Here is a 23656-nt window from a genome sequence, read left to right on the forward strand (position 1 = left end):
AGAAAATATTGCAAGCCCAAGGCTAGTGTTTTCAAGCAAATGCCTAGTACCACAAAACACAATCAAAAGCCCAGGAAACTCAAGTAAAGAACTTTCATGTTTGGATGGCCCACCAGCCCAAGAAAATGAATCGGTGACAGTTTAGGAAATTGGAGAAAGTTGGGTCGATGCTTACGAAGGAGGTGATCGAGATGGAGTTGTTTCAAACCAACGCTGTATCATCTGTGAGGAGAGGGTAGGATTTGATTCCCTAAATGTTTGGATCTTGTTTCTAATCTGACGGTCAAGCAAAGAGAAGATGGAATCAACAGACCTGAAGGTGTTGTTATGGTGACGGTCGTTGCGTTCCTTCCATAACCAGTACACAGTTGCTTGCCAGGAGAGGAGCGTAAGAAGACGGTCAGCTTTCCGCAGAGGAAGCGTCTCCATTTGGGCGATCGTTTGACTCCAAGACCTCATGGGGGTGATTCGACATCGCGTTGTTACCATTGTCCAGAGAGCGAAGCCGTATGAGCAGTCAAAGTATAGGTGATCTCTTGATTCAGGAGCCAAGTTGCAGAGGAGACAGGTAGGATCTACTTGAAGCCCCCATTGGATCATTCTGTCTCTAGTTGGACACCGATCTAGAGTCACCAACCACAAGTGGAAAGAGTGTCTCGGGATAGCACGCGGGATCCAAATTGCTTTAGTCCAAGATGGTTCTGAAATTGTACCTCGCAAGTAAGTGTAGATTGCTCCCGTGCTAAATTTTGTGGTTGTCGTTCCTTGAATCTCCCATTCGTAGTAATCTTGCTGACCAGTAAGCTCAATTGTTGTGATGTATGCATAGAGTTCAAGCATTGCTTCTGTCCTAGCCGGCGGTAGTCTCCAATTCTCCTCTCGTCTCAGTGAAGCAATGGTTGCATTCAGCGGAATTCCTAGACAGCCACCAGGAAAAACATGCGACATGGTTATGGAGCTTGTAGGTGCCCAATTATCTAGCCAAAAACGAGCCGACCTTCCATTTTCAACCCTCATCTTGATTAAGGGGTACATCTCCGTTCTCAACTTGATCAGTTTATTTACTAACCAAGAGTTTGATTGGCTTGGTTTCACTGTCCAATAATTTTGCAGAGATCCTTTAAGTACCACTTCCTTGAACCAAGCTGCCCATACGGAATCCTCTCTGAAGAAGATTATACAAATAAGTCGCATTGAGCAAGCCTTATTCCACACATGTAAGTCCTTTATCCCTAAGCCTCCTTGCGCTTTTGTTAGTGTCACTATGTCCCACGCCACTTTTGCTGAGTGATGACCCTCCAAATTTCCTTTCCAAAGGAAAAAGCTACACATTGAGTTTATCTTATTGATGCAGGATTTAGGTAGAATAAAAGCCGAACACCAAAAAGTTGTGATCCCCGCGATCACCGTCTTGATTAGGAGAAGCCGTCCCGCAAAAGACAGAGTTTTAACCGACCAAGAGGAGAGGCGAGATTTGACTTGCTGGAGTAGAGGTTCACAGTTCACTATAGACAGCTTTCTTGAGTTCAGAGGGACTCCTAGATAACGGAAAGGAAGGGAGCCGTGCTGCATACCAGTAGACGCTTGAATAGTACTTAGTTCCTGTTCTGTTAAGCCCGAGGCATAGAAGCTTGTCTTCTGGAAGCTAACCGCAAGGCCTGATCTCAACTCAAATTCTTTTAGTACCTGGAGTACATTCTGGACAGAGCTAAGGGATCCATCAATGAAGATCAGGAGATCATCAGCGAAGGAGAGATGGGTAAGCTTCATTCTGTCACATCTGTTATGATACTTGATTTTTTCATTTTGAGCTGCTCGGTTTAGCATCAGAGAGAGGAAGTTCATGGCTATGACAAAGAGGTAGGGAGAGAGGGGGTCTCCTTGCCTGAGCCCTCTCTTTCCTTTGAAGTAGCCATTAACAACTCCATTATAACCCACCATAAAGCTGGTTGTGCATATGCAGGCTTTGATCCAAGAGATGAATTTTTGAGGTACTTGAAGACCTTCCAAACAGGAGAGGAGGAATTCCCAAGACAGTGTGTCGAACGCCTTTGCAATGTCAACCTTAATGGTAATCCTCTTTGACCCCGTATGCTTGTGATACCCATGTATTAATTCACTCGCCAGTGTAGTATTCTCGACCAGCATCTGAAGTAATGGGTTTGGATTGGAATCATTTCTCATACTAATATGCACAACACAATCAAAGACTGATAATCAGTATCTCTAAGTTCTCAATTAAACATAATTTCAATTCCTGGCTAGAAAAATATTACATATCTACAAGCACATCAGAATTCTTGGTTAATTGAATTCTTCCAATAAATAATATGTATATATAGTTCATTTTCTTAGCAAAGCTTGCAAATTACTAATTCACATGTATATTTGATGTCATCATTTTAGTTATCGCTAGTCGGTGATTCAATATGTATCTCTCCGCATTACTCAATCATACAATTCAAAAAAACAAAAATCATGATGGATTGTCAATTACCATAGAATCCAGTTCTATTAGTAAATACAAATGACATGTGAAATAACCCAAAAAAAAATATTTGTTAAAGACATTGAAAGGCATGAATCTCCAAAAACTGTAATAACAAGATGCATTTTGAGTTTAGGAAGGAGATTATTGAAGATTTCATATTCGTTACTCTTGCTTTATTTCTCTCAATTTTTCTTCTTTTATTTATTTACTAGATTTTATATTTTATACACATGAGTCTGTATTAGTAGTTTAATTTATATTTTACAATAATTTTAAAATTTAAAAACAGAATAATTTTATATAAATTTATTTTTTGATTTTTATAAAAATAATATTTTCTGTTTTTACTTATATATTTATTAATAGTACCTTTTAAAATATTATTTATAGTTATATATTGTTTATAGTTATAGATGTATAATTGTGTATAAATTTTTTTATATTATTTTAATATATTTTTAAAGATAAAATAAATTATTATGCAAATTTCTCGATGCATATAAATTATTTATACACTATGTAAATATTTTTACTATACATTTTATCTATCTTTTTAATAAGAATTGCAAAATTGATATATATATATATATATATATATATATATATCTGTACAAATTTTAAATTTTATTTGAACTTATTTTTTTTTTAAATAATGTGTAATTGCCATAAATTTTTTGTGTGTACAAACCTACTTAAAAGTTTTTTTTTTAAAATATGTATGTGAGGGTATAAAGTTTTGATATAATATTGAATTATAGTAAATATTTGAATGAACTTTAACTAATATTAACAAATTTTATAGAATATTTTATTTATTGAGATAGTAATATAAATAATTAAGGACATTAAATTAAATTTATTTAATTGATTAGGTGTTGCTTGTTTCTTCTGTCTTTTTATTTAAGCATATCAGAGTATTTAGGCAGCCCAAGGCCCACATCCCACGGCCCAGAGTTATTTATATTTTATAATAAAAACTTTTTTATCTTGTAATGTGGAAGCTACAGCCGATTGATTCATCACTACCTTTCACTAAAAATGGCTACGCTATCAAAGCTAGAGATGGCCACGACCTTCCTCGCTTTCACCTCTCCTCGTTCCGCCACCGCCCTGAACTACCGCTTCTCTTCTGCCGCCGTCCCGATTTTCTCTAGGCGCATAGCTAAGCCCGTTTCCGTCAGGGCGAAACCGTCGTTACTCTATCCCCCGGTGGTTAATTCCAAACGACTTCGAAAATTCTCCTCCGTTTCGGCCTCAGCTTCCGCGTCGGCGCCACCGCAAACAGACGATTCCGATGTTACAACTAAGATTCCGCCGGACAACCGAATTCCAGCTACTATAATTACGGGGTTTCTGGGCTCCGGCAAGGTTTTCATCTCTTATTTACAATCCGGATTATAGTTTTGGTTTAATCCGGTTAATGAAGTAGTTGTGATTTTGTTTTGGTTTAGTCAACTGTGTACTGACTTTAGTTTTGTTTGTTAACTTTTTTCACAGACGACGTTACTGAACCATATACTGACTAGAGATCATGGGAAGCGCATAGCCGTGATCGAGAATGAGGTATGTATTGTTGATGATACATACATACTCTGATTAGTTGAACGTGGCGGATTCTAAGCTGATTCATGTTTCATGTGAATGTCTCTCAGTTTGGTGAAGTTGACATAGACGGCTCACTTGTTGCTTCCAAATCTGTGGGAGCAGAGGATATAGTGATGCTCAACAATGGCTGCCTATGCTGCACTGTCAGGGGTGATCTTGTGAGGATGATTTCTGAGTTAGTCAACAAGAAGAAAGGGAAGTTCGATCATATCGTGATAGAGACAACAGGTAGGGAACATTTTGTTATCTTAAAGAATCTGGGGATTGAGAGTTATGTATAATTAATTCTTCTTCCAGGGCTGGCAAACCCGGCTCCGATTATCCAAACCTTTTATGCGGAGGAGGAGATTTTCAATGATGTCAAACTGGACGGTGTTGTTACTCTTGTTGATGCTAAGCATGCTCGTTTGCATCTTGATGAGGTCAAACCCAAAGGTGTTGTCAACGAGGCTGTTGAACAGATAGCCTATGCTGACCGTATCATAGTTAATAAGGTAACTAAACCTTACTACTTCCAAGAGAATGTGATAGTTCCTATCTATCTTTATGTAGTTCATTTTTCACAAATTGCATTGGCACGTGGTAAGTGATTGATAGATGTTTTACCCTAACGTATGTGGAAGTTATTGATTGTCCATAATGCCTTGTTATTACTTGGCATATCCGCTCTTGTTCTGAGAAGTGATTGTGCTTTGTTGCAGACTGATCTTGTCGGTGAGTCAGAGTTAGGTTCAGTGGTGCAACGCATAAAGGTCGATCCTTCTTCTTTCTTCTCATTGATGTTACGTGTTCTGCCATGTTAACGTATTTGATGTGGTTATCTGCAGACAATAAACAGCATGGCTCAGATGACGAGGACAAATTACGGAAACGTTGACTTGGACTATGTTCTTGGAATTGGAGGTTTTGATCTAGAGAGGTCTGCTTCTTTCTTGTTCCATTTATGATAGTGGTGTCTCGTAGCTTTATGCATTTATTAAGGTGTTTGTTTGTTACGTAAATCCTGCGTCTATCAGAATCGAAAGCTCTGTGACCACCGAAGATGATAAGAAAGGTCATGATGAGTGTCACGACGAACATCACCATGATCACGACCATCATCATCATGATCACCATCACCACAATGAACATGGTAAGTTTGGTACCAGAAAAATGCAGGATAGCTTGCTTATTGATGTGTATGCTTCAGCTTTATTAACGTGAGCTATTGCTTCTGGTCTTTATCATCACAACCTAATAATGTCTGAACTGCAGAGCATAATCATTCTCATGATCATGATCATACCCATGATCCCGGTGTTTCTTCAGTCAGTATAGTTTGCGAAGGGAGCTTAGACCTTGACAAGGTAATAAACAGAGAAGCACACTAAAGTACTAGCATTTTTAGCAATTGATTGTTAACCTTTTATGTAACAATCCATCAGGCAAACATGTGGCTAGGGACGTTACTGATGGAACGAAGTGAGGATATCTACAGGATGAAAGGTCTGCTGTCGGTCCACACCATGGAGGAGAGATTCGTGTTTCAAGGAGTCCATGACATCTTTCAAGGATCCCCAGACCGGTTATGGGGAAAAGACGAGGCTAGAGTCAACAAGATGGTCTTCATTGGCAAGAATTTGAACCGGGAGGAGCTAGAGAAGGGTTTTAAAGCTTGCTTGATTTGAATTCTCTAAGCATTACAATTCAAACCCATCCCTATTTCTGCCAGATGTTGTATCCTATTGTCCTAAAAGTACATCATCTATTTCACTTTTTTTTTTTCCCAAATTGAAATTCATTCATAACTGAAATACGGTAGTTCATACATAAGCTGGCGGATAAAAGACATCCCCAGAAACAAGAGCCCACAGAACAGGCAGCTAGAACCCACACCGGGGCAACTTTCGATCACAACTTAAACAAGGCAAAGAAACTAGAAACCACACTAAGAAATAGCAAACTACAAACAACTACACAGGAACATAAGACCAACCAGTGCAGAACACCTTCGAAGTAGCAGAAACCAATGATCTGGATATATCAATGCTGCCCACGGCACGCCATAAGATATCATCCACTTGTAGAACCCAAGACTCCACGTCTTCTCACACTGGATCTATCGCTGCCGCCTATGGCCTGCCAAACGATATCATCTATTTCACTTATAGTTCTGTTTTTGTAACACTGATTTATCTATTATAAAATGTGAGAACTATTATAATTCGATCCTATCATTGATAATTTTATTTGTTTTATAGTTCTGTTCTACGAAAATTTATTCCACTAATTCTACTAATCACAACCATTATAAACCTTTTGATGGCTTTATAATAACTAGATTTTTTAACCGCGCGTAGATATTATATGTATTTCTCAATTCTAAAAAAATAATGTATAATATGGTATTACATTATTTAAAGAATATAAAATAATACTACATAACATAAATATATATTTTTTAATTTTCTTTGTGGAAATTATTATGTTGTTTGATTGTTGTACTTGATTCACATATTTGCATAGTTATTTGTGATAGATGAATAAGTATATTTTTATTATCAGTAAATAATATATATTTATTATATAATATAAGAAAAATAAAATTATTTACTTTTAAAACAAACTTATCTCATGTTGGGGACTCGGTTATAGACATATCATATTCGAATGAGATATTTTTACAGTTATCAATCTTCTTAACAGTCAAGAAATAAATCTAAATATCAAAACAATATTTCATACGATCTCTTTGTAGAATAACTGCTCTGAAAAAATTGAATTTAGGCATAAAAAAAGACTGAAAATGGATGAGCAGATGTGTTATCTAAGTCAGATTTACAAAATACTATTCATAGTTCATATATCATTTATGTCCATCCTATTTTTTTGTCCATCCTTTCTTAAACATCTTGAAATAACTGATGCTAATTAATAATAAACTTTTGGCTGGAAAAAAAAATTAAATTTGTCTAATTATCGCTTAATTTGTCTAACTGATATATATGTATTTTTTTTAATTCTAAAAAAATAATGTATAATATTGTATTACATTATTTAAAGAATGTAAAATAAGACTACCTAACATAAATATATTTTTTAAATTTTCTTTGTGGAAATCACTATGTTGTTTGATTGTTGTACTTGATTCACATATTTGCATAGATATTTGTGATAGATGAATAAATATATTTTTATTATCAGTAAATAATATATATTTATTATATAATATAAGAAAAATAAAATTATTTACTTTTTAAACAAAGTTGTCTCATGTTGGGGATTCGGTTATAGGCATTTAATATTCGGAGGAGACATTTTTACAGCTATCAATCTTCTTAACAGTCAAGAAACAAATCTGAATATCAAAACAATATCTCATACGATCTCTTTGTGGAATAACTGCTCTGAATAAATTGAATTTAGGCATAAAAAATGACTGGAAATGATGTGCAGATGTGTTATCTAAGTCAGCTTTACAAAGTACTGCTATTCATAGTTCATATATCATTTAAGTTCATCTTTCTTAAACATCTTGAAATAACTGAGGCTAATTAATAATACACTTTTGGCTGGCAAAAAAAATCAAATTTGTCTAATATCGCTTAAATATTTTATTAATATTGTCTAAGAAGCTTTCAATTGATATCATAGTTTAATTTTTATTAGTTTTTTTTTGTTAATTTTAGAGTTTTTTGTATTTAAGATTTTTTTTTCCATATTAAGCTTATATTTCTTTCACATAATATATATATCATAAAAATTACCATCAAATCGGTTTTATTTATTTATTATTTTGTTTTTAATGAAAATACACTTTTTAAATAATTTAAAATAAAATTATATATTAATTTGTTGTATTTTAACAATTTGATTTATTTAATTAATTTGCTTTGGTGGATAACTTAAAAAGTTTTCATATGAATCGGGGAAAGCAAGCTTATGTTGTTATATTATATTTATTTGTGTATATGCAATCCATATATAATGCTAGTGTAATAAAGAAAAAACATTATTTTTTTTGTAACTTCAAAAAGATACATTATTACAATTTGAAATTAATCAAAATTGAATAAAATGGTAACTAAATAAATCTAATTGCTTTTATCGTGTTTAGTTGGATTCTCGTGAAAAGAAATCGATAGGTTAAAAAAATGTTTCAAAATTTGTTGTGTTATTGTTTTGTCTATAAACTACAAAATGTATTGAATTGATATATTTAATTATTGCACCTTTAAAAAATATTTTATTAAGACATTAGAGAACTATGTTTTGAGTTGTTTTGTCAAAATTGTACAAAAATCTATGCATTTTCATATTTGTAACGAAAATTTATATGTTAAACTTACTTTTAAAAAATTCTTAACTTTGTCACGAAAACAAAAATCTATGCTTTTTCATATTTCTCAATGTTCTCACACTTTCAAAGAATATATTAGCTTAGTCACTTACTTATTTTTTTTTACAAAACAAAGTATCGGAGTCTTGAAAGTTGAATCCATATTATTGTAAATTTACATAAGAGTTTGTGATTACATATTTAGTGATTTTTGTATATGTGTCCAAGAAGGTTACATATTTAGAGAACTATGTTTTGAGTTGTTTTGTCAAAATTGTACAAAAATCTATGCATTTTCATATTTGTCACGAAAATTTATATGTTAAACTTACTTTTAAAAAATTCTTAACTTTGTCACGAAAACAAAAATCTATGCTTTTTCATATTTCTCAATGTTCTCACACTTTCAAAGAATATATTAGCTTAGTCACTTACTTATTTTTTTTTTACAAAACAAAGTATCGGAGTCTTGAAAGTTGAATCCATATTATTGTAAATTTACATAAGAGTTTGTGATTACATATTTAGTGATTTTTGTATATGTGTCCAAGAAGGTTTCAATGGCTTAGTGGTATATGCTCTATATTTATGTCGTACTAACCCGGGTTCGATCCTTTCCTTTGCATTGTTTTTTTCATTTTTTACGAAAAAATAAATGAGATGACATGGCAAGTTCGGACTCTCTGATTGGACGATTTTTTGTGCTTACGTAGACACCCTAAGAGGAGCTTATATCCCCTTTTAGTATAGTATATATAGATATCATGAAAAGTAAAAATAACTGATGGAAATGAAAATAGGCCCATTAATGGGCTAATAGTAATCAAAATAAGCCCATTAATGGCTCAATAGGCATGCTCAAAAGCTCAGACAAGCAAAAACAAGACATCCTAAAAAGTAGAAATCATTTGCGCGATTCGAGAGATCTGCTCTGCTTGATTAGATTTCGATTCCCTAGGGTTGTGGATTTCAGATCATGGAAGACGATGACGACTACGTGGAGTATGTTCCAGTGGCTAAGCGTAGAGCGATGGAAGAGCAGAAGGTCCTTCAACGGAAGGGAAAGGTGTTAGAGCTAGAGGAAGAAGCCGAGAAGGAGAAGCTCGCCGAATCCAAACCCAGCTTGCTAGTTCAAGCAACTCAGCTCAAGAAAGACATACCCAAAGTCAGCGCTACGGAGCAGATCATTCTACAAGAGAAGGAGATGATGGAGCATCTCTCCGATAAGAAGACGCTGATGTCTGTTCGCGAGTTAGCCAAAGGTATCACTTACACAGAGCCTTTGTTAACAGGCTGGAAACCTCCTTTGCACGTTAGGAAGATGTCTAGGAAGCAGATGGATTTGATTAGGAAGCAATGGCATATCATTGTTAGTGGTGAAGAGATTCCTCCTCCAATCAAGAACTTCAAGGATATGAAGTTTCCCAGAGCTGTTTTGGATACTCTCAAGGAGAAAGGGATAGTGCAGCCGACTCCTATTCAAGTCCAGGGCCTTCATGTGATTTTATCAGGAAGGGATATGATTGGGATTGCGTTCACTGGTTCCGGGAAAACTTTGGTTTTCGTGCTTCCTATGATCATGATTGCTCTCCAGGAGGAGGAGATGATGCCTATTGGTCCTGGAGAAGGTCCCATTGGGCTCATTGTTTGCCCGTCTAGAGAGCTAGCTAGGCAGACTTATGAAGTTGTTGAACAGTTTGTGGCTCCTTTGGTTTAGGCTGGATACCCGCCTTTGAGGTCTTTGCTGTGCATTGGAGGCGTGGATATGAGGTCCCAGTTGGATGTTGTCAAGAGAGGTGTTCATATTGTTGTTGCAACCCCTGGGAGGTTGAAGGATTTGCTCGCCAAGAAAAAGATGAGCTTGGATTCCTGCAGGTATTATTACCGTTATGAAACTGCGTTATTCTAACTTGTTTTCTCATATTTAGAGTTGTGCACTAGGCTAGGTTCGAGGGAGTGTCTGTTTTAATGTGCCTGTCTCGTCGTTCCTGGTGGATTGATAGGATTGTCTAGGTTCTGTCAGAACTTCACTGTATAATTAGGCATGGTAATGTTAGTTGGACATGTGGATGATGATGCTTATTTTTTCCTGATATAGGTACCTGACGTTGGATGAGGCAGATAGGTTGGTTGATTTGGGTTTCGAAGATGACATTAGGGAAGTCTTTGACCACTTTAAGTCTCAGCGTCAAACGCTTCTCTTTTCTGCCACGATGCCCACCAAAATTCAAATATTTGCCAGAAGTGCTCTTGTGAAGCCTGTGACAGTTAACGTGGGAAGAGCCGGAGCTGCAAATCTAGACGTCATCCAGGAGGTTGAGTACGTCAAACAAGAAGCAAAGATTGTTTACCTCCTCGAGTGCCTGCAGAAAACCTCTCCACCGGTTCTTATATTCTGTGAGAACAAAGCTGATGTTGATGATATCCACGAGTACTTGTTACTGAAAGGAGTGGAAGCTGTGGCTATACATGGAGGAAAAGATCAGGAGGACAGAGAGTACGCCATCTCTTCATTCAAAGCTGGGAAGAAAGACGTCTTGGTCGCGACTGACGTTGCTTCTAAAGGGTTAGATTTCCCTGATATACAACACGTGATAAACTACGATATGCCTGCGGAGATTGAGAACTATGTGCATAGGATAGGAAGAACAGGCCGGTGTGGGAAAACTGGGATAGCTACTACGTTTATAAACAAGAACCAAAGCGAAACCACACTGCTTGATCTGAAACACTTGTTGCAAGAAGCTAAACAGAGGATTCCGCCTGTCCTTGCTGAGCTGAAGGATCCAATGGAAGAAGCAGAGACCATTGCTAATGCAAGTGGTGTCAAGGGTTGTGCTTACTGTGGCGGTCTCGGACATCGTATTAGGGACTGTCCAAAACTGGAGCACCAGAAGAGTGTGGCAATATCTAATTCTAGAAAAGACTATTTTGGCTCTGGTGGATACAGGGGAGAGATATAATTTGGTTCCTCTGATGTTGAGATTTATTGGCTCGATCCTGTCCTACTTTTGACTTCTCATCTGGATAGTTTATTCACCGTCTAAGAGGAAACACAGGTCTAGTGATACTGGCAAATGTATGGGTCTGTAATTTCAAGTTTTGTATCCTTTAAAATTTCTGTATTCTGTGATAAACAAAACTGTCGACGGAAACAAGACCTGTAGGGAGTATAAGCTTTTTGTTACGTATTCAAATTGATGTTTTCACCGTATAAACATGGTTTAAAACATACTTCAATGAGTTTTAACAGTTAAAAGAAGATATATTAAACAAGTTATCAATTATCCCGTAAGGCTGTAACTGAAAAGATGACACATTCAAATGTAAAAGGTAGCAAATCTTATAATATTAAACCCTACAAACTTACAATAGATGATATTTCTGTATGACACATTCAAATCTAATAGCATCCGCAATGGTGTTATCCAAAGAGGAATTCTTAGAAAAAATGTATTTTAATTTTGTAAGTATTTTTTTTTCAGATTAAAAAATATATATATATCAACCAATTGCGGATCGCCACATGTCATGGGGACCCGCATCACTAAGAAAGAGTTCTTATCTATACTATTAAAGCAGAATCCTTATTAGGATTCTGCCCTTAGTTTTTCAAGTTAATTACAAAGGAATGCCACTATCTTTCCTTTAAAAAAATGAATTACGACCATTTATAACTCGGCCAATCAGAAACAAGAGTAAGCTTGACCAATCAAAATATCAGCACCATTTCAGCCCAACAATTTTAGCCAATTTCGTGTGAAGTGTAAACCCAACTTATTAAGCCCATGAACCATTCGTCTATAACGTATGTAAGAAAATTTTACCGATATGCAAATTATATTGGAGTTCACTCCAAATACCCATATCTTTTTTAAAAATTTAATTTATGAAGTTGATAAAATAAAATAAAGTATTTACATTGTACTACTATCACTTTAATAATCCCACAAATATGAATATCGATTTTCAACCAAAGGTGTTACAGTATATTCCGAATTTAACAAATTGTGGATTTCTATATAAAGTTCTGTATAATTTGGTTTTATAATTGTATTGAACTTTTAAACAGCCACTAATTTAATTTCCCTTTGAAACTAATCAATTCCAAGTATATTCTCTAACTCATTCCTTTTTTTTTGCGTATTTGCTTACAATAAATTTAAAACAGAATATATAGAAACAAGAAAAACAAGAATTTACGATTTAACTAAAATCACGGTGCCTAAATAACTAAACTAAAATCACGGTGCTCAATCACTAACAAGATTATACGATTGAAGTAAAATTAACGTGAGGAACACACAGAAAATATCTTGTATTTGAAATTGGTAACTGAATTTGCCTAAAAGTAATTATAAATGATATCGATAATAAAGTTCACACAATCTGGTGAGATGCGATTTAGAGTATCCCCCAAGTTTCTCCTATAACCATAGAACCTCTCCCTTTAACATATAGATATTATAAATAGGCAACGCCCTATTCCTATTCAAACCCACACCGTCAAACAAACTATACCCACACCGTCAAACAAACTATGGCTTCAAACATGCAAATCCAAACGACAAAAGCTTCTACGAAAAAGTTACTGCCATTAAAGACTTGAGGCCTTGGAAAAATACATGGTTTATTCATGTGAAGGTTCTACACTCTTGAAAACAAAACATACAACTATCAGGGGAAACCATAAAATTCATCTTGGCTGATGAGAGTGTAAGCTTTTGTTACTCTCTACTTGCTACAACAGAATATATCAAACTAAAAGTCTAAGAACTTTCTGTTTAAATAAATAGTCTTTTTACAATTGTTTAAAGGAACTTATCTTTCACTGTTGTAGTATTATATATCCTTTCCTCGCTTGCAGCCGGAGCAGACAATGAATCCATGTTTCCTACTATTCACCATCAGTTTATGCATTAATCATCTTATACTTTAAAGTTATTGCTCTAGAAAAATATATCTTACCTTTTTTTTATGTTGGTTGTGTGAACATCGACCGGTTATGCTAACTGTTATGTATTGGGCATAAACTGAATGTTCACTCCAAGTTTTGAGATCCAATATTCCTGTTTAGATTTAAATTAATGAGTTAGTTGAAAACGGAAATCACCGATTAAAGAGGACAAAAGGAACTTAAGAAAAGTTTGTAAATAATTAAGAAGCTTACAAAAGTCACAGAACCACCATTGTTCTTGCTCGTGGTTTCCATCTGAAATAAAAAGAAAAATCAGCCGGATTCTTTATTTTTAATTAAGATAACATTCCAAACATAAAACGAATCTTCCTCAATCAAACATGGTATCGTCGATGGTACTGTCAAAAATTAATTTTCTACCCAATAACAAATAATCACAGTTACAAAGAATCATAGGAGAAGATTATACAGTATAAACCAGGTTTCTTCAGATTTATGCAGAATCCCTGACGTAAAATGATTGCATGGTAATCGTCTGTTCCCTTTCATAATATTTCAGATCTAAGAACACATTCATCTGCATGTTACGATCTGTCAAAAATCTCGATTACGACTCTGTATTTCAGATCTAACAAAAACAATTAACAGATGAGGGAACGATAGTATACCTTTTGATTTCGAGTTTCTGAGTTGTTATTTACTCAGGCAATAGTCGACTACCTTTGATTTTCACCATGGGAAACGATTTGTCTTCATATCATCTTTCCTCGGTAAAGAGACCGTTTTAGACCTGTCCTTTTTTTTTATTTTTCTTTCCTTTCTGTTCTTTTTTTTCAACACGTAAACGGTCTTTACGACCAAGTACTAAATTGGCCAGCAAAAAAAAAGACCAAGTACTCGACTTGGGTGGGTCAGGTTTACGGAAACATTATTTGAGCCCAGTACGCTGATTAATCTTTTTTCATATGGGATCTTACGTTTGATAATTTCTATTACTTAACATGTATAAACATATTTGAGCCCAATACAATTTTTTTTTCTCTAAAAATTTACATGTTTAAACATATAAAATAACTATTAAATTTTCTTTTTCAAACTAACAATTAATATATAAATAATTTACACATGTCTTTTAAGAACTTCAAATATAAATAAATTGAATACAAATTTTTAAAACTTCTATTATTAGAAATTATCATGTATTTTTTTTTATAAAGAGTGTTATTTTACAATAAACACATGATAAATATTTATAAAATTAAATATTAAATTTAGACTGATAAAAATATATCGTAAGAACATGGTGCAAACCGATGTCAGTTCAGTAAGAATGGTATAAAGTAAGTGAGTAACACACTTTGATTTTGAAATAAACAACCTATATCATCAATATATTATAATAATGAAAATATTTATGTAGTTAGATATTTTTTAAAAATAATATAGTCCCGCGCTTTGAAAAGCGCGGGTCAAAATCTAGTTTAAATATTTTAAAGATTGAATCATTAGCTTTTGGTGGGATCCACTGATTATTTAATTATTTTTTCTTAAGAATTCTTCTTCAAGGACTCCTCCTCAAGGACTCTCCCTCAAGGACTCCCTCTCAAGGACTCTCATTGCGGATGCTCTAAAAGATGACACATTCAAATCTAAAAAAAAATTATTTACATGGCAATTTGGCAAATATGTGAAAGAATTAAAGATATATGTCCATATAGAAAATTTAAACAGGTAAAACGTGAAAAAATATTAAAAATCATTTTGAAATATAGCGAAAGAAAAAACCATAATGTGATCGCAATTAAATCCACCAATCATGGAAACAACTAAAACTTTGACTACATTAAACACTCCATAATGTGATCGCAAATAAGACTTTTTGACTAATAAATATTTTTGAACAGAAATGTTGACTGAAATTTACTTGAGTTTACTGTTGAACTTTGACTAAATTTTTTAATTGAAATAATGTATTCCTTTCGTTCTCGTGACTATAAATAGAGACCATTGCATCATAAGTAATTCATTCATAAACATAAACATAAAAAAATAAGAAGAAGAAGAAAATACACAAGAAAAATGGGGAAAATAATGAGCATGGTGTGGATAATGATGTTACTAGCCGTAATGGTCATAGAAGGTGAAACAAAATCAGAAATAGAATGCAGTAAGATCTGTCGTGACCATTGCCAGCGCTCATCACCAGCGTCAGAATGTGCAGCTTGTCGTACAAAATGTTACAAGTCCCCACCAGTTACAACGAGAGTCAGGAACCGTCGCATGGTTCCGGAAGTACACATATTTATATATAAAGTACACCTTCACTCTCTTCTCCTTCATCCACATAAGAAAATATGTCAAGGAGAAGCCGCCACGTGTCCCATTTACTTATACGTATGAGCTTTGTGTTTCGATGGGCCGTTACTTGCTTCCTGGAGCCCAAGCCGTGCTGTGTCCAATACGTCGTGGTGAAACGCTGTGTTTTCTTCTAGGGTTCACGTGAGTTCATCTTCACAGCTCCAGGAGCAGAGACGACTTCGTTTGCGCAGCCGATCCTTCACCTCCTTCCTTCCGATACCAGAAACAGATTTAACATCTTTAAACTCTCCATTAATTGAACACCCACGATCTAGATTCAATGCGAGCTTTTTTTTTGTGTAAGGCAGTGGAGTCTGGCTATAAAAAGGTATGCTTCCTTCTTCGGTTGAACCTCATCTCATTCATTCTAAGCTAATCAGCAAAAAGAAATTGTGAGTCATGGCTAGAGATGTCAAATGGGCGGGCTATAAATGGGTGGTCCGTGTCCAAATCGATATGGTCCAAAATAGACAGACCCAGATTAAACCATAATTAAAATTTGTCCAGATGGGTGAACCCAATTATATTCATGGACAACATTGGGCTTAACAACTTGGACAATGGGCGGCCCAATAAACTTAAATGTCTAGGGTTTGAAAAATTGGGGGAAAACATAAATCAACTTTTTTCCCGTCTAACTCTTACGATATTTCTTCGTGTTTGATTCTTCCTCTTCGAGTCCTCGTCTTCGATTTTTCCTCTTCGAGTCTTCGTCTTCGATTCTTCCTCTTCGTGTTCGATTCTTCTTCTTCTTCCTCGTTTTCGTTCTTCTTCGATTCTCTTTCGATTCTTCACCAACTTCTGATTTCATCATCTCTTAAGATTTGATTTCGTGATTTGTGTTACTGATTTTCACTATTAGCTACTGATTCGTATCATCTACTAATATTGTGTTATAGGTTATGTATTAGATGGATCGGTGATTTGTGTTCATAACGAAGCTGGTGGCGAGTCTGGCGACTGTTTCTGTTTCCGCAAGTCAGACGAAATCACGAATCTTTTGAACTTATCTTGTGTTTTTTATAACTTTGAAACATGAAGTTTAAAACATAAAGCCAAGTATATGACATCTTTAAAATTGAAAATTTGAGAATCTTTAAATCTTTAAAACTGAAATTATGTTTTTACATTAAATGGACGTATGGGCCGTCTATGGATAGCCCAACAAATTATGGTCTTATTTGGTTATGGTCTCATTTGGACATGGTTCTATTTGGGCTTCGACCAAAAATGTCCAGCAAAAAAATAAAACCCATTCGGACACACCCAAACCCGCCCAACCCGCCCATTTGACATCTCTAGTCATGGCTAACCCTTTGGTCAACCTCTCCGATCTACAGTCTGGCCGCTCTTCCTACACCGTTCAAGTCCGATTGCTCCACTTCTGGGAGGCCAGGAACGTCTGACGCGCTGGCGAACTCATGGTACTCGATATGTTGCTGCTTGATTCCCAGGTCTGTTCTGTCCCTCGGCTTGAGCTTTTTCCTAAGAAAAGTTATACAGCAGCTTTGTGTGCAGTTTTTTTCTAATAAGTTTCATAAATATGCAGGTGAAACTTTGGACACGCTGAAGAGGGCGATTCATGTACGAGATGCAACTGCAAAAAGTCAAAGTGTTTGAAGCTGTAAGTTCACCTTGCTCCTCTTTAATCTTTGCATGTTTAAGAAATTCAAAACTGGCTTGAAGTTGATTGTTGTTTGAGTCTCTGTAGTTACTATGAATTTTTCTGCTGAGTTTATTGCATAGAGCCATGTTCATGTCTAGATTGCTTCAAGCCTCCAACAAACTAATCCATTAAGACTCTGTCTTGGCTACCCGCAAACAGATTGAGAATTCACTTGCATTATCTCCCAAACACAAAAAACAACAACACTCTCTATACAGAGATCATGCGGATAAATCCCAGAGTTTGTTACTCAGATTTCTATCACCGCTGCTGGCACTGGTATCACTGTGCTGTTCAGTGTGATATGTAGCCTTGCTTCAAGTCGTGTACCCTTTTGCACAAACAAGTTCTTCAACACTGGACTTGGTTTAAGTGTGGTAATACTGTTTTGGGCTGTGGATAGACTCAGGGAGATGATTACTTAGAGCATGCCTTTTCAATGGGTAAGACATTCTTCATGTCTGATTGTGCTGTTCTTGCGCTAAAGGAGCCTGAATCAGCAGATCCTGCTATTAACCCTTTTCTGATATTTCTGTTGCTTTGCAGGTTATGGCTTTTAAGTTAGCAATGAGAACCATAGTTATATCTGTGGAAGCAAAAGCTAAACAGTATTTTATTTTCTAATGGGAAACCTCTTATTATCCTTTGTAAATTATATGTTTCTCCAATGACCTGGAGAATATATAAACTGGTTTATGTTTGTGAGAATCAAGAACAAACAAATACTTGAATATAAAACATGTATACCCAGGACGTACTCTTTTCACGTGATGGTCGAGAAAAAACAATTAGATAATTTGCAACAATATGATATGATCAACAGATTATAAAATATTTTCTGTTTAAGAAGTAGAAAGTGATATTAATGAAGGAAATATGGGATTAGTGTTAATGTTGAAAATAGATATGCCAAGACTGAAATAATATTTGTGTGTTTGCTCAAAATACTTGCTTTGATTTATGAAAGATAAAACTTGAGCTTCTCGGGTTAGTTGTGCCATTAGTTTTAGTGTTATTTATTCAATTAGGTTTGTTATGGCGTACATAGTTTTAGATGATGAAACGTTCCAAAAAATAATGATGAATCGTTTAATATTTCTACTTCATATTTATCTTCGTTCAATTTATACAAATTTGAAACACATGACTGTGCAGCTCCTAAATACGTGCAGACAGGCTATCTTCTGTTAAAGACAGATCACTACTGCTTCGGTGTTGTGCTCAACCAGATTATAACCCGACAATCAAACCAATGAGAGAAACAAACCTGACGTTGAACCTGCTGATTTATGGCTCCACAATAACTACGCAGCTGCAAGAGCATGGAGTTTTGGTAGACTTGCTGATCTTCGTTTCAAAAAGAAATATAACGATCGGCCCAAGAATGAAGGTTGTAGTGGTAACTCGATGAAGATTATCAAAGAATCAGAGAGTGATATTGTTAGATGGCCATGAGTAAGGAGCAAGATTCGAGCCACATGACATGTGAGGGGGAAGAGTTAGTGTTGGAATAGAGTCGAGCCACATGACATGTGAGGGGAATAATTAGTGTTGGAATACAAGTTTCATACTATATATAAATCAATCAAAGTCAGTATAATGGCTCATGCGAGTAATTGGTTTGTCAAAAATATCAATGACACTATCACTTAAACTATTATCAAATCCCAAAGCTTGGTTAGCCAAAATTATAGAATAAAGGATAAGCTTCATATAAATTTTAATACTTGAACATGTTATTTTGTATTGCATATGTATTTATTTCGCCATCCAAAAGAAACACGAAGAAATGTACTCAGGTATGCCATGAACTTTATTACTAATACAAGCATTACATTTCCTCAACTTTCACACTCCCAAAACTTATCTAAAAACAACCGAGAAAAATTACTATGAAGTTGATGACTCTTTAGCTTTGTGTTTTCATAATTGTTTTTTAAAATGTGGAATATATTTATGTATATCGATCTCTTCTCATTATTTCATATATCTTTCTAGACAAAAAGAACTATTATAAGGTTAGACATTATTTTGCTGCCACCTCAACAAAGAAAACATGACACATCAATATAAAATTTATAATAAATTCACACTTTTAACATTTGAACCATATATATTAAAATTACATCAAATGCTTCATAAATAATATTTATAGCTAACAAAACATTATGGTTTCCTGTTATTTTTTGGTTTCGCCTAAATTTGGTTGTTAAAAAACGGAAAATAGTTGCGGAATTCATTATGTTCAAATTTGTGTTGATATGGGTTTAAAGAAACATAAAAACAACATCAATTTAGTTTTCTAACATAAAATAATACATCAATATATAACCTAACATGTTAATAAACAGTAACAATTAATATCATATTTTTATGCTACTTGCTTCAAAAAAAAAAAACAAATTGGCTTTTCTTTTTTCGAATTGTTTAAACTGTAAAATCTAAGAAGAATTGTATTGAAAATCTATTAAATTCAAGAAAAGAAAATATTTTTAACAAAGTAAAATAGTTTTATTCCTTTATGAGTTGTTTTAATATAGTAACAAATATATAATTTCTATAAAAAGGAATATTAAAATTTGTAGTAAAAAATATAATTAAAAATAAACTAAAAATTTCTTTAAATTCTAAATACATTATATTTCGTTCATTTGCTTATCCGCCCGTACGGGCGAGTCCGACCCTAGTACAACAATAAATCTTACTTGTTTTTAGTTAAATATATGTAACGATACACATGGTGATATATATGTATCATGTATGGATGTTGAGTCGTCCAAACCTTTCAATACTTATATGTAACGGTTTTTTAATAAGATGAGATTATTCAATGTTCTATCTTCTGTGTTCTTTTTCTTTTTGTTATTTTGTCAAAAATCAACATGTTCATCCTCTACCAATTCAAGCTTAAAGATCACACGAAGTTAGTTGTTGTGGAAACTAATAAGAAAGAAAAGAACAATCTTAAATATTCTACAAGTTCATTTAGATTGAAAACACCGAAATTATTTATTTGATAGTGTGTTATGTTGTTATTGATAAACCAGCTCAATGTTACTGATAGTATTCCCTCTATTTTAAAATGATACAAGTTTTTTCACACAGATTAATAAAAGATTAGGTGGTAACCCGCGTCATGCGCGGTGTGATGGAATAAAAGAGATTATAACTTTAAAACCATATACATTTATTTATTGGTGTAATTTAAGTATATTTAATTTGTGGAAATAAATCTATAAAAGTAAATAAAGATATAAATTTAATATGAATTTAAGATAAAACAAAACATAAGCAGTAGAATTATTGTTTTCATAATATAAATTATGAACATAAATAAAACAAAACATAGACAATAGAATAATAAAATACGAAAGAAACAAATTATAAAGATACACATAAAAAAACTTATAAAACCACAACTGCTGTGAGAAGTGTCTTCATAACTCTTGATTTGCAATCCTATAAAGAGCTATAACAAGGAATCAGCTTACCAAACTAGACACACTTATTTACCAAATTCACTAAACGAAATGATATACCTCTTTCTGAAACCATCGATTTCTAGAATATCATTGGGTTCAAAAATAATTTTGGAAAACCCATCTTTGTTAGTCACGTTCTTCAATCGACGTATCATGATAAACAAAACAATGTAAGAAAAATATTAAGGGAATATCATTTCGAATGAATCCCTAACTTTTAGCTGCCAATTTTAAAATTATGGAAAGTAATATAATTAAGAAATCAATATATAGGGAATATTATTAAATTTGTAAATTAACCTGATCGAATATAATCATATTGACGTGTTGTGACGTGTTGATTCCTTAATTAGAGTTTTGGTGCTTAAGCTAAGGAATTAAATGAAATTTGTAAATTTGTATCGTATAATAAGTTAAAAGATAAGATTATGTTAGCATTCATATACAAATTGTATTATATAAATATGCACCATAAACCTAACATACCAAAACAATAGAAAAAAACACGATGATGTCAAAAATATATATAACAAAATTAGATCCAACTAAATTGTTAACTTATATGGTACATAAGATATAACAATAAGACGTACATAGATATGATAAGAAACAAATATATATTAGTTTCACACCGAATTATCAGAAACCTTTGCAAATAATTGTGAAAAGTAAAGTTTTTATACTAATATAGAATTGATTTAAGTATATTAACACGACCGGTTCAGCATAACTGCAAACCAGTCATATTAACACGACCGGTTGACATGCGCCTTGTGATGATATATCTCTTTTGTAGTTATAATGATATCTTTTTCATAATAAGTTTAGTGACATCAAAAGAGGTCGGTTGATTACTTGCTTAATACTATTATCAAGTTGCAAAAAATATAAAGAGATATTTTTTTTATCATGATAAAAAGAATGAAAAGATTTAAACGTGAAAAAGATTAATACATTTTTAGATATCACATAGAAATAAGAGACATGCAATCATAACCAATTATAATATGCACTAATATGAAAGATAAATGACCAATGGCATTACATGTAAATAGTCTAGGAAGAGAAAGATTATTCACTAAAGACTATGAAAAAAGTTCTCATGATGACAGTAATGACAATTTTGCTAATAACACATGGAGCAAATCTTCCTATACATTAAAAGAGAAGACACTTTAGTGATTTCTGTTGAGATGACACTCATATAGAGCTTCTCAGAAAAAACGTTATAATTCTATTGGCTGATTTTTTGGAATTTTTTTTTTGATTTATTTTAATCAATCGCTTATGTAGACAAGCCCAAAACTATTGTCGGTTTCGTTAAGCCCATATATAGATAGGGGATAATAATTATCGATTTAGTTTAGCCTTGGGCGAGATTTAGAACTAAGACAAATATTAAAAACTTTCCTTATTATTCAAACAGTAAACTTGCGCATGTTGATATCATATTAATTTCATTTGCTTAGAAAATATTTTAATGTTTCTAATTAGTAGGGGTGGACGTTCGGGTACCCGCTCGGGTTCGGATCGAGTATTTTGGATTTTCGAGTATTTCGGTATAGAGGTGTAGAACCCGTTCGGGTATTTCTGTACTTCGGGTATTTAGATTTTGAAAAATTAAAATTAAAATTTTCATTTCTCAAGTTTCTTATATTTAAAAATATAACTTTCAGTTAGCTAATTTTTTACTTTTAATAGATTGAATGGTTAATAGATTTGGACATAAAAAATTAAAACTAAAAAGGCATTAATTTAGTTATTTTTAAAAGAAATTTGGATGTAACTTTTTGTTAATTTTTTAAATAAAAAACTTGACATGCATTTTCGGATCGGGTTCGGGTGCCACTTCGGATATCGGGTAAAGTGTCCACCCCTACTAATTAGGTTGTTTGTTTTTAATAACTTACCTTTCTAATATGGATTACTTGCGCAAGTTGAAATCATTAAATATGTAAATAACTTATTGACAAAATTTGTTTTTAATAAATTATCTTTCTAATATGGATTACTTGCGCAAGTTGAAATCATTAAATATGCAAATCACTTATTCACAATATGGATTACTTGCGCAAGTTGAAATCATTAAATATTATCGATTTAGTTTACCCTTGGACAAGATTTAGAATTAAGATAAATATTAAAAACTTTTCTTATTATTCAAACGGTAAACTTGCGCGTATCATATTTATTACATTGCTTACAAAATATTCTAATGTTTCTAATTAGGTTGTTTGTTTTTAATAACTTATCTTTCTAATATGGATTACTTGCGCAAGTTAAAATCATATCATATGCAAATCATTTTTTGACAATACATATTTAATATCTTTCTTTAAACGATTTCATTATTTATTGTGCAAAATATTGTGCGTCATTAATATGAGAAATAAATCGACTGTATATATATATGAGACACCCAAGGTCTTAAAATACAAACATTCTCTTTTCATTCTTTAAAGTATTATTCACAAATCTTTCCTCTCATACTATTAAGGTATTACGACGATGCTGCTTGTGTGCTAAGAAAAATGTGTTTAGACGCAAAGGCTCCTCATCTTTCATCGACTCTGCCACCCACTTTGCCTTGGAAGTTCAATAAACATGTACAGCCTAATAAAGGACTAACCCGCCAAGGCAATGGGAACTCAGAAGAGCTACGTTGTGTCATTGCTGTTATTCGACAGTATGTTTTCTTAGCATATAAATCACCTTTATCTCCTCTATACTTCTATCTGTTAAAATTTTGTTATTACATGACAGTGGCGATCGAACTCCAAAACAGAAGGTGAAACTAAATTTTACAGAGGACAAACTG

General features: G+C 33.6%; 2 protein-coding genes and 3 long non-coding RNA genes across 9 annotated transcripts; 4 read left to right on the plus strand and 1 right to left on the minus strand.

Moving 5' to 3' along the window:
• The first annotated feature begins 16 nt into the window (after nt 1–16).
• On the plus strand, nt 17–2363 carry LOC103853249. Its single transcript, XR_630210.3, has 5 exons — nt 17–720; nt 830–1029; nt 1114–1217; nt 1355–1759; nt 1964–2363. It is a non-coding gene; the product is annotated as an uncharacterized LOC103853249 (long non-coding RNA).
• Nucleotides 2364–3471: 1108 nt separating this feature from the next.
• Nucleotides 3472–6331, plus strand: LOC103853250 (P-loop guanosine triphosphatase YjiA). Of its 2 annotated transcripts, XR_004455337.1 has the most exons (10): nt 3472–3859; nt 3989–4054; nt 4144–4324; nt 4394–4590; nt 4798–4848; nt 4924–5015; nt 5113–5228; nt 5351–5442; nt 5521–5835; nt 6227–6331. XR_004455337.1 is itself a non-coding variant. In XM_009130172.3 (9 exons), the coding sequence occupies exons 1-9, from the start codon at nt 3530–3532 to the stop codon at nt 5761–5763; spliced, it is 1368 nt and encodes a 455-aa protein (XP_009128420.1). In that variant the 5' UTR covers nt 3472–3529; the 3' UTR covers nt 5764–5866. The 2 variants fall into 2 exon arrangements, 1 of the variants encoding a protein (XP_009128420.1); XM_009130172.3 differs by lacking the exon at nt 6227–6331 and having other exon boundaries at nt 5521–5866.
• Nucleotides 6332–8755: 2424 nt separating this feature from the next.
• Nucleotides 8756–11628, plus strand: LOC103853251 (DEAD-box ATP-dependent RNA helicase 35-like). Its single transcript, XM_009130173.3, is given in 2 exon segments — nt 8756–10289; nt 10513–11628. Coding segments are annotated over 2 exon segments (1764 nt in total). The 5' UTR covers nt 8756–9390; the 3' UTR covers nt 11378–11628.
• A 1361-nt stretch (nt 11629–12989) lies between these two features.
• LOC103853252 lies at nt 12990–14810 on the minus strand. 3 transcript variants are annotated; one of them, XR_004455590.1, is made up of 5 exons: nt 14001–14810; nt 13802–13909; nt 13585–13626; nt 13383–13483; nt 12990–13308 (listed from the first exon to the last, which is right to left on the minus strand). It is a non-coding gene; the product is annotated as an uncharacterized LOC103853252 (long non-coding RNA). The 3 variants fall into 3 exon arrangements; XR_630211.3 differs by having other exon boundaries at nt 12990–13311; nt 13802–13923; nt 14001–14773; XR_630212.3 differs by having other exon boundaries at nt 13802–13923; nt 14001–14771.
• A 994-nt stretch (nt 14811–15804) lies between these two features.
• LOC103853253 lies at nt 15805–18109 on the plus strand. Of its 2 annotated transcripts, none has more exons than XR_004455589.1 (4): nt 15805–16018; nt 16590–17144; nt 17240–17799; nt 17903–18109. It is a non-coding gene; the product is annotated as an uncharacterized LOC103853253 (long non-coding RNA). The 2 variants fall into 2 exon arrangements; XR_004455588.1 differs by having other exon boundaries at nt 15857–16018; nt 17031–17144.
• The last annotated feature ends 5547 nt before the right edge of the window (nt 18110–23656 follow it).

This window comes from Brassica rapa, chromosome A02 (genome assembly GCF_000309985.2).
Source record: "Brassica rapa cultivar Chiifu-401-42 chromosome A02, CAAS_Brap_v3.01, whole genome shotgun sequence".
Taxonomy (NCBI): domain Eukaryota; kingdom Viridiplantae; phylum Streptophyta; class Magnoliopsida; order Brassicales; family Brassicaceae; genus Brassica; species Brassica rapa.

What these genes read in the sequence shown, in the direction of transcription:
- LOC103853250 (XM_009130172.3), top strand. Translation starts at nt 3,530, where the DNA reads ATGGCTACGCTATCAAAGCTAGAGATGGCCACGACCTTCCTCGCTTTC. An exon ending in TAGCCGTGATCGAGAATGAG is followed by an intron (nt 4,055 to 4,143) that starts GTATGTATTGTT and finishes AATGTCTCTCAG; the next exon opens with TTTGGTGAAGTTGACATAGA. An exon ending in ACCGTATCATAGTTAATAAG is followed by an intron (nt 4,591 to 4,797) that starts GTAACTAAACCT and finishes GCTTTGTTGCAG; the next exon opens with ACTGATCTTGTCGGTGAGTC.